Source organism: Xenopus tropicalis, chromosome 1 (genome assembly GCF_000004195.4).
Source record: "Xenopus tropicalis strain Nigerian chromosome 1, UCB_Xtro_10.0, whole genome shotgun sequence".
Classification (NCBI taxonomy): domain Eukaryota; kingdom Metazoa; phylum Chordata; class Amphibia; order Anura; family Pipidae; genus Xenopus; species Xenopus tropicalis.
This window is the reverse complement of record NC_030677.2, coordinates 177,241,605-177,253,195: the sequence shown is the minus strand read 5'-3', so window position 1 is coordinate 177,253,195 and position 11,591 is coordinate 177,241,605. Positions and strand designations below refer to the sequence as shown.

General features: G+C 37.9%; 1 protein-coding gene across 3 annotated transcripts in view; it reads right to left on the bottom strand.

The window, feature by feature from the left end:
• Positions 1-2,821: 2,821 nt before the first annotated feature.
• Positions 2,822-11,591, bottom strand: part of ttc37 (tetratricopeptide repeat domain 37) — a 53,507-nt gene continuing 44,737 nt past the window's right edge. For all 3 annotated transcript variants that reach the window (XM_031895917.1, NM_001127981.1, XM_012956774.2), the window contains 6 exon segments: positions 10,925-11,049; positions 9,403-9,558; positions 7,451-7,603; positions 6,964-7,091; positions 4,403-4,526; positions 2,822-3,040 (listed from right to left, as the gene is read on the bottom strand). In XM_031895917.1, coding sequence (XP_031751777.1) covers positions 2,963-3,040; positions 4,403-4,526; positions 6,964-7,091; positions 7,451-7,603; positions 9,403-9,558; positions 10,925-11,049 — 764 coding nt within the window. In that variant the 3' untranslated portion in view covers positions 2,822-2,962.

The following is an 11,591-nucleotide window of genomic DNA, read 5'->3' as shown; positions in this document are numbered from 1 at the left end:
GAATTACCCCTCTTCCTAAAAACTTGTGGCAGCTGGTACTGGCGGGAAGCCAGACTGGGTGGGGACCCATGAGGGCTGGGGCCCACCAGGCTTTCTCCCAGTGTCTTGCTGGCCCAACCCAACCCTGGCTTGGTCACACTAACATTTTTTTATGACGGTTTGGTCACTGGGGTCAATCTACGTACAGTCAAACCTTTTCTGCCTGTCCATGTCCCCCACCTCATTTAAAAGGGATAGTTTAGTATGAAGTTGTTCTAAAACAAACTGCAGTTGGTCTTCAATTCTTAGTTTGAATTATTTAGCATTTTGTTTATTGGCTCTCCATTTAGAATTTTACCAGCTATCAGGTTACTAGGGTCCACGTTACCCTAGCAACCAGGCAGTGGTGGGCAGAAAAAAACTATAAAAAATAACAACAATCAAATTGTAGCCTCAACAAGCAATATTTTTTATCTGCCAGGGTCAGTGACCCCCATTTAAAAGTTGGAACGAGGCAGAGGACCTAGGCTAATAATTTAAAAACCATAATGAATAAAAATAAACACCAATTGAAAAGTGGCTAAGAATAGTGCATTCTACTAAACGTTGACATAAAGGAGAACTAATCCATTAAGTTTTGTAAGAAACAAAGAAATACAGTAAGTAAATCCTTTCCCATTCTGAACCTGACTTCACTTGCAAGGCACTATTCCATACCTCCCAAGTGTCCCGATTTTTGCAGGACAGCCCTGATTTTGACAGATCAACCCGCAGTCCCAGATTTTTTCTGAAAAGTGCCTCATTTCCCTTTGATTTCCTGCACTGAACCCTAAAAAAGATACAATGTTTCTAAAACTAAATTAAAAAAAGTAGCTTTTGGCAGAGAGCCCAGAAAGTTAACAAGCTACACCAGCACCTAGATACAACTGTAATAAGCTGTTTAATAAGCTAAACAGGTCTCTACAGGAAATGGAGACTTGCAGCTTAAAGGTCAATTTCACCTTTTTTAGCAAAACTCAAATAACACATAAAACAAGAACCAAAACCCACAGAAATGTTTGTAAACTTTAAATAACCTGTCAAATTTTGTAAAATGGGAGTGGTATTTAGGTGGTGTGGTTGCAAAAATGGGCGCGGTCACAAAACTTTTCACCACGCTGTACGCAGCATTTCTTTTTGTCCCTCTTTGCATTTTTCAAATATTGGGAGATGATAGGCTATCCAGAAAATCTCGAGGCAATCTGGGGCTCTTGGCTACAGAACTCTGAACTCTGAACTGTTCAAATTCCCGAAGTGGCAGTTACTCTTATATTCGGGTGGTGATTACGGTAAATGGACAGGTTGGTTTTACTCCCATATGAAAAAAGAAATAATTTTTAGCCAGTCAAGAAAATAAAAACAGCTCCTAATGTTCTGGTCTGTATGAAAATAAAATGAAGGTAAAACATGAAAACAAGGTACTAGGCATAAAGCATTAGCGCACAGCTATTAAAGCCATCCGAGTATAGATTAGCTGGATATTGCACACACATACTTACATAACCAGGTCACAGTATGATGGAGTTAATCCATTAACTCAAACCTCCCTATATACTGCCAAGTCACAAATGTGCCTTTCCCATGGGAGGAATCACTTCTGATGCTTCTATGAGCATAATCTGCATTATAAGATTAGCAAACATAAAGCATGAATGTGCACTAATGGTTTGCATGATATATTTACTTTAAACACAGTGTATCTCCAGGCGCATATTTATAATAGTGTGTAAGCCTATAGCAACCAATAAGAAATTGATTACCAGTTAGAAACCAATCAGATCTTTGCTTTTATTTTCTATGGGCAACATCACCTGTGATAAATATGCCCCCAAATGTTTTCATTTTAGTTAGGGATGTGCCAAATTTCAACAGTGTTGTGTTTGTGCTGACAGGTATGGCATTTGGGGAACTCCACCCAACACAATTTAAGCTTTTTGAAAAGTAAACATTGTTTCAAGCAGCTTTGCAATATGCAGCAATTAAAAAATATGCAGCTGTCTCATGATTTTTAATGTAATAATAAGGTTTGGAAAAAAAATCATGAAACAGCTGCATATTTTTTAAACCCATAAAAATAAAAATATAACAGTACTCGACTGTCCTCAGTCTTCAGCCTGCATCCTCCAAATCCCACAATTCCCTGCACATGTGATGTCAATAAGGAAAGGAACACAGTGCAATGCATTGTGGGAAAGCGGCCTTGGGGCATGCTACTTCAAAATCTGGCCCTGGTTACAGATAACTATATTAGGGGTTTCTGTGTTGTGTGGGACCCTTAAAGTAATTTTGGTTCAGAAGCTGGTGTTCCCCTTTAAAAATGCATATTTTCACATTTGTATGCCAAAGTACGGCCCGTCTGAGTGCTGCCAGGCTACTTGTAGAAACTCACGCGGAGAAGACACCTATTAGTGTGCCATTTGCCTAAACATGCCAGTATAAACAGATCAGACATGGTTACCTTACAATAACACATACAAACCTATTCTTTTTAGAGATTCATATATATATATACAAAATGTTCAATGGTTTTAAAATGTGTTTGTTAATGTAATTGCTAGAGGTGGTCTCGGGGTACTAGGGAAGGACGTGACGCAGAGCTCTTTAAGAAGATTATTGTGGGTAATCAGCTGGAAGATTCTAGAGCAAGTCTTCTAAAAGTCCTTAAAAAAACACATTAAATAGAAGTAATAGCTTCTAATGTGAGAGTTTATGATGCAGAATGTAAAAAGTTTTTGCTCATAAGGACCACATCATTTCAGTAAAGAACTTACATATATATCCATGAAAATCAGAACATAGTGAATGATTTCATATCAGTTTAAATTTTATTTTACTTTATCTTTAAATTCATAAGAGCATCTGTAAAAGAATTCATTTTGGCTCCAAAGCCTATTTTCTCTAGGGAGGCTTCTTTTGATTCTAAGCGACATAAAAACATGAGAAATTATGACTTTTGGGTCAGTTGCTTGTGCAGATCTATTATTCTGGTGTCTCCGTGGGCTCTAGCATTGTCTAACAGCACCTGTAGAACCCCAAAAAATGGAAAAGAAATTTGCTGTGAATGTCATGTCCAAGATAAGAGCACAGAAAAAGTAAAGAAACAATTTCTTTAAGGGCAATGAAACACGGTCAGATACGAGGAGGGTTTGAGGTCTTTGTGGCTTGCCAGGTGAGGGCCAAAATGCCCCAATTCATCTCTATAGGAATTAAGCACTTTTTAGTTCTTGGAACTGCGAACCAGCATATTTCCAATTGACAAACGTCTGAAAAGCACTTTAAAGTAATTGCTGTAGAGGTGAATGAGGTGAAATTCAAACTATAGGTATAGGGTCTGTTATTAGGAATGCTGGGGTCCTGGGGTTTTCTGAATAAGGGGTCTTTTCCATAAGTCGGCTAAAATCATTTAAACCTTAAATAAAGGCGATAGGATTGTTTTTCCACCAGTATGGATAAGTACCAAATATAAACTTTTGCACTAAATATATTTACAAAATGTGTTTATTACATTCCATTAAAACACTAACAGCCCCTATATGGATAGCCTAAAGTATTTCACCTAACACTTAAGTGTATGATTAAGTGCCGGGTAAGCATAAAAAAACGCGTTAGGCTGTCCATATGGGGCCGTTTTTAATGGACTGTAACTTTTTTTAACTATATTTTTTGAGGAATGAATAAATTTATATTTGGTATATGTATTTCCCTCTTTTAGTCACTAGGGGGTTTTCTATCTACTCTGTACTGACTGTTTACATAAAACTAAAATTCCCTGTTCCTGCCTTTCATTTTTATTCAATATGGATGTGTTTTTCATCCCTGTTCCCAAAAAAGGTGCTCCCACTCTTGTACATCCTGTAGAACCCATTAAGTCTTTCTACCTTCCTCCCACAAAAAGTGATTTGGGGAATGTACCAAGTCCCAGAGCTAGCTTGGGCCCTGAGACTGTGCAACAATCAAAGGGTCTAGTGTGCCACAGCCCTAACCCTTTACTTAGAAATTACTTTGTATTATTACAAAGAAAAAATAAATCATTTTTAAAAATAAGAATTATTTGCTTAAAATTGACTCTATTGGAGATGACCTTCCTGTAGTTCAGCACTTCCCCAGGTTTCTGGATAAGGGATCCCTTCCCTTCCCTACACTACAGTACTACAATTTGCAAGCTAGAGAACACCAGAAGCATCAGTGTATGCATATACTCATTCCTAAGCAAGGAATGCACAAACTGACATATAAGTGACAGAAGTGCAATGAATAGCTGTCAGTAGGCAAGAAGAAATATCTATACACTGCCTAGTAGGACACATTAGACCAACATGACTAAATGATATTTTTACAAGAATGACACATTAGCAACAATCACAATATAAGAACACCTTCTTACCTCAACTAACTGATCATCATTTTTGGCATGCAGATGCCTTAGGAGGTACCAGCGGGCAACAAATGCTATGGTGTCACTGCAGTCACTCTGATACACCACTTTCTCCAGCAGCTGGCGGGTTTTCCTGGGGAAGTTATAAAGGAAAGGTAATATGTTAAGCAGGCTGTATCAGATCTGGACTGGGATTTAGAATAGGCCCTGGCATTTCAAATACAGAGGCCCAAACAGCCCCCAACCAGAGAGTAACAATTTGCAGTTAGTCTTCATTTTTTATTATTTGTAGTTTTTAATTATTTCAATAATTGTTCAGCAACTCTCCAGTTTGGTGTTATAATGGCTATCTGGTTGCTAGGGTCCAAATTACCTTAGCAACCAGGGAGTGGTTTGAACAGGATATTGATATATGAATAGGAGAAGGACTAAATAGAAAAAAAAGTTCTAAAATGTAACAATAACAAATAAAACTGCAGCCCCTTACAGTAGCCCCTCTGGCATTTGCCAGAATCCACAGATTGCCAGTCTGGGCCTGAGCTGTATACTTACAGTACTGTAACTGCAAAGATAATACACAAACTCAGCTTGAAAACCTGTATACCTAATGTTTTTCATGTCTTCTGTACAATTTGAATGCAGACAAAATTAGTCACAAAAGACTAGGAGATTCTAGAGCCATAATCTGGTTATTTTAATCAAAGCTAGCAATGTAACATATAGCACTGGGAAAGGAAACTGTTTAGCTATATTGAACTGTTTACTGAACCTTCCTACCTGATTGTCTAATAAGAGCTGTTTAATTAACTATTGGGCTGTTTGTAACATCCAAAATAAGTTGCCACATGTTGGTCTTTTAACCAATGCTGTACTACAATGGGGCTATGCAAACTCATTATCTGTAACATGGCCTCCTCTGCGCAAATAAACATAACAAAGGCAGAAAGGAAGTCTAGGACTAAACTTTCCATCTGTTTGTTTTAACATGCAGCCCAGAGCAGTGTTTATATCTGAAAAACCTGGACATGATGATTTACAGCATAGCTTTTATAAACAGGAGTGTCTCATTTAACCCTGTGCATTTACTGCTTGATAAATGGCTTCACCTCTGTTCTAAGTATACAATCTCTACTAGGGCAAGATTAAACCCTAATTAAAAACACACACATGTAAGTTATTTGTGTGCATTTGTTTTATGAATAGAAAGAATACTTTGGAAAAGAGGCACTTTTAATTGCTAATATTCATCAAACTGGACCCTGCAGAGAAAACAATACAGTACATTACTTGCACTAGAAAATGGTAAGCTAAAGACAAATAGCACTGAACAATTTCCAGGGGTGAGGCTGCTATGGTCACCAAAAATGTAGTGCTGGCTTCTACTTAACATGGTGCAGCAAAAGACAAAAGGATGCTGCATTAGACAAATGAATACTGGCTTCTTGAAAGGGACCTGTCACCCTAAGAAAGAATTACAAACTCTTTTCTGTCGTGTTAGTTGAGCAAATTAAATTTTACTTACACTATATACATTTTTTAAAACTTGTTTTACATTGTCTTAGAATTCCCAATCACAGCAAGCAGGCAGCTGCCATTTTGTGGGCACTGTTATTAAGGAGGATGAATCTGAACAACCCCTGTCAAAAATACATTCTTAATCATCTTTATAATTTGAAATGTTTAGTTTTGATGCTACAGACCATATGAGCTGTGGACTGGCACTGTTAAAACTCTCTCTGCTCTCTTTGAAGGAGACTGCATATTTGCATATCTTTGATACCACTGGCTGGGAAGATTCAACCAATTGGATCAATGCAAAGCAAAAGAAGCAGGAGAAGGAAAGCATGGGCAGGGCCAGTTCAGTACGATTTTTCTGATTTGGCTGCCTACCAAGTCCTGGTCTGGGAAATCCCCTAAGAAGAGAGCAGAGCACAGAGCATTTTAGCAGTGCTGATCCACAGCTTATATGGTCTGGAGCTTCAAAACTAAAGGGGAACTCCATCCAAACACAGCATATGCTTAAAAAGAAAATATAATTTCAAGCAACTTTGCAATATGTATCAATTAAAAAATATGCAGCCTTTTTATCATTTTTAATGTAATAATATGGTTTGGAAAAGTTACCTAAGCCCAGCCCCCTGTACTCCTGCTGATCTGCTGGCTACTTTGAGATTTAAAAAATGTAACAGTAGTTGACTGTCCTCAGCCTGCATCCTCAATTCCCTGCACAAGTGATGTCAATAAGGAAAGGAACATCGCAGTGCAATGCATTGTGTGTTATGTAGTTCCTGCATGTGGTCTGTAAGCTGTAAGTTCTTCCAGTTTGAAACAATAATGTTTTAGTCCCTCCTCCCGCCAGAATTTCAAACGATGCAGAAAAAAAAGAACTTTTGCAGATGGATTTCACCATATAAAAAAAAAAAATATTCATACTTTTTAAAGGAACAGATTACAGTGATAGGTATTAGTAAGGGTTTCTGTGTTGTGTGGGGCCCTCCTGTGGCCACCACATCTTGTTTGGCAAGGTCCAGTATATATGTGTGTGTAAGTTTTGTAGTTTTCCTGCTTACCGGGAACCTTTTGTACTGAATTGGAGAATTCCCTGAAGTAGAAGAGCAAGAGGACAAGATGTCATTTTCAGCACCTCACTAGTAGCCTCCTGTAAAAGTGCTGGCCAACGACTATCAGGAATCTTTGCCTAAAATAAGAGAATAAACATCCACACCCATTAGTACACTCTTTAAATTTTAATGCATTCAAATTTAGTTTCTAGTTTCATATATTACAGAATTTTTCGGTTGACATAAATGAATGGAAGGGAAAGAGCAGAAGTTCTTCTTATAGACAATTAGAAACTATACAAAATAAGCCCATTATGACAAGTGGGAACAAACTCTGAAGAACCATTTTTGCTGCATCAAATGAAAGTTTAGTCACGTATCATTTGTCTTGTGCATTTTGTCACAGCAACAAAACAGCAGAAAATTCCTTGGGTTCTGAGAAAGGCAAACACATACATTATTACATATTATTGCTCAGTCTAGACCAGTAACTTACCATGCAAACCTTGAGTGCAAGGAGGGCTAGTCGCAGCAGGCTGGAGAGTTTCCCGTTCCAGTTGCCTTGCTGCGATGCCAGTTGTAAACTTTTTCTGTAGCACATCTCAGCATCCATCATCATCCCCAAGGACTGATACACCTCAGCGAGCCACTGCAATTAAAGTTTAAAACTGTGTTTGGAAATTACCTTAACAAATTCACGCTTGGTGGCAGCAGCACTATTACTCAGCATTGTTAATCTCTTTAACACCAAATGACAGAAACGCAATAGCTAACAGCATCAATAAACCCACATTCTGGCAGCACAACCAACAGATATTCAGTATCACATTATCTCTTTGCTGCCAGAGGTGCAAAAACAATAATGGGCATCACCATTCATCTTAACTAGTATCATTTCATAATTATTGTTTAGAGCATTATGAAGCCCTTTTATTCCTTGCAGTGCTAACATAATGGGAATCTTTCTTCATCACCATGGCAGGTTGCATCTAATAGTTACCTTTCTTACTCAAGTCTTGGCAAAATAATCAACTAAGGGAAGTTCTCTTATATATTTTATATTTTTAACAGAAGCCATTAGAGAGCAATTTTTTTTAGATATTACCCAGACCACCCAAGTAATAAGAGGAAGCAAGCTCGAGCAGCTTGTATCATTTTGACTTTTTAAAGAGAAGCTCTTGACATTTGACTTGGGGCAAATCTATTTTCCAGAGAGTTTTCCTCCACGATTTATTGAAATTGCTGCAAAAAAAATTCAATTGCTTTATTCAAGTTTTTTTACTGCAATTTAGTAGAGATATTTCAATAGAAAACATTTTGAAGGTAAAATGACATCACCTAAAATCTGTCAAAGTGCCGCAGAAGTCCAAGAAGTCAATGCATCTTTAGCATTCATGCAAGTTTCTTTTTCAAGCAGACCTTTAACCAACAATGGCTGCTCATAACCCCTGCTCCAAAGTGTCAGCTGCAGGATCGTACTCAAGCTAAAGAAAAATAATGCTGTACGTATCAGCTTTGCTGACTTACGGCGTGGGCTGGGAGATGCATCACTGCACTCTGTTTTCTCACCTGTTTATACACAGATTATTTTATTCATCTGAAACTTGAAAACCTCTGCTGTTCATATTAAAAAACTGCCACCCGAACACTGCCGGACTTATTCTACAGTTAAAGGAGGGGCTTGGGTTTCCAACACTTTTGCAAGTCTTTTTGAAATAATTTGCTAATAATAAAAATTAAAGTGACGATCACTGGAACGTGCTCTTGTAAACACATCCCTAAGCAAATACAATTAGTTCAATAGCACAATCTCTGGAACAGAGCAGAAACTACTGCTTGAAGAAGTCTCAAGAGATATTATGTATTATTACAATGTATTTATAAAGTGGTAGACGACTCTGAAGTGTTACTGAAGGGTATATATACCAAACATATTTATTTCAAAGGTATACTGACCAATAGTGGAGAAAAAGAGGGACCTGTTCAGTAGAGCTATAGTTGTGCATCCATGCTAGGAAATACAGCCAATATGCTGCCAATTGGGGATCACTCTGCAACTCTGAACGAAGCATTCAGGAATGATCCCTGGCTGACAGCATGTTCCATAGGCAGAAAGGTTCCTATTAATAAGAACTGACAGCAGCTGCAGGCAGAGAAGGACACTGCAATAGCTGGCAGCTCTAAGTAAATATTAATGCCAGAGATTAAATCCCCTTACCAGGTCCACAGAGAGTGGACACCAAAGTCGCAACAGAGACTGGACATGAGCAAATTAAAATGAACTTTATTTGTACCAACTTCCTGTAAATATAAAAGATTCAATTTGGACATCTCTGTCTAATAGATAGTGAGGATGCACTGTGCCTTAACCTGCCTCCTTAAATTTTGTTACTAATCAGTTTTCCTTGAAAGAAAGGTGGATGGAGGTAAGTTAGTATCAGTACTTACATGCCAGGCATTGTAAGAAGTGAAATTAGACAGGACTGTTTTCTTCAATTCTTCTAGAACAGGTTCAGAAATCTGTGCTTGGGACTGGAGTTGTTTGCACTGAATTTGTCTTAACAGCAGAAAGAAAGGTGTCTGGTCCGGACAGGTTTGTATGCTCTGCCCAAAAATGTAAACAACGATATGTTTTAATATGCAGCAATACATACTGTGATTGTACAAATGGGTACCCCAACCCCTAAAATGTACATAACCATACAAGTCAGAGTTTTTCTGCTCTGGTCTCTTTCCATTGAAAATATCACTGCAGGAATGTGAGGGTGTGCTTTAAAGATTAAGATGTACACTGACGGTTCACAGAGGCACTGCACAGGTATGAGTGAGGAAAGGGGTGGAAAGGTGTATGCTGCAAAGGAATACTAAAGTGGCTGTAGTAAAAATATGAATGTTATTTATATACCTCAACCCTACAGTATGTACAGTAAGTTCCTGCAATGCTGCAAGTTCTTTAAAGTGGACCTGTCACCCAGACATAAAAAGCTGTATAATAAAAGCCCTTTTTAAATTAAACATAAAAACCAAAATCATGTTTTTATTAACACATCCATACCCATTATAAAAGCATTTAAAAATCCCAGCTGTCAATCATATATTGCCTGCCCCGCCTCTATGCCTTAGGCATAGAGGTGGGGCAGACAGTTACTCTCACTTTGAATTCATAACTTTTTAGATGTTGCTGCACTCCTCACACCCCACCTCCCTCCTCACCATGTAACTGTGTAACCAGTGCATGGACATGGGCATCAGGCCCCCCCATACTGGCACAGAAACAAGATTTTGGCAGGATGCAATGCCTGCTTCAATAACAGTGTCCACAAAATGGCCCCTGCCTGCTTGCTGCAATTGTGAATTCCAAGGCTGTAGAAACTAAGATTAAAATAATTTATATAGTGTAAGTAAAGTTTATTTTGCTTGACAAAACACAAAAAGGTGACAGGTCCCCTTTAATGCGGTTGTATAGTTGTAAGGTATTTACCTGAAACCACTGTATATTTGGTATAAGTACATGTATCTGAACCTCATGCAATGTGTACATTTTTGGACATTCAACCTAAGCAATACTGTTACAGTGGTTAAGTATATTTAATCACTGTGTATAATGCATACCTAAATCCTATGTAATGTTCTATGTAAATGCATGTATCTGAAGCCTATGTAATGTTATATGTAAATGCATTAAATAAACCCAATAGGTTTGTTTTGCCTCCAATAAGGATTAATTATATCTTAGTTGGGGTCATGTAAAAGGCCTTGTTTTATTATTACAAATAAAAAGGAAATCAGATAACCCATCCTATACCTGTATATGCTAAGCCCTGTGTTAATCCTGTAAAAAGCTACTGTAGGTGTATATACCCCAAAATGGTTCTTTGCTTTCAGCTACCAGGAATGTGTAATAAAAAGCATATTTACAAATGGTAACTGATAAATGTGGTCTCCTGTGTCTGGCAGACTAACACAGTACCTTAGTGCACAGAGCTTCAGCTACTGAAATTCGTCCTTGATCCTTTAAAGCACAAATGGCCTGACACAACGACCAGCTCTCCAGCGCTTGTGTGTAACTAGTAGGAACAGCCTTCATACCTTCAGCTGTAGAATAACAAGAAAGTCAGCAGAAGCAAATCTAGCCAACATAACAGCATGGAACATTCCCCTTTATGTTGTTTACAAAACCTTAATCAAGCCTATTCTAAAACAAAAAATAAAAAAAAAGCTGTACTGGAGCTATGCTGCTGTCTTCATATTAATGACCTTTAATACACCTGGAAATCTTGCCATTTCACTCATTACTAGCCCTTTTAACCCACATATACTCCGGTCCTATGAAATTTGGTTTAGGAGCTGTACACTCTATTGAGGTGGTCTTAAGTAATGCTGCAAATTGGTAAAATCACAGGATGTTTCTCTATACTCATTCACCTTGATTATAATCTGCATTTCATACTGCTGACCATTCCCTTCTAATGCAAATGCTCCTTGTCTTGGAATCTGCAGTAAAAATGTACCCTGGTTGTTTTCTTACCTTTCTAACAGATTCTACCAAATAAAATCACTCACATTACCATAACCTAGCAAAAAAAAAAATTATATAAATGTTACTAAGCCCGCTACTCTTGTTTTATAAACAGGCT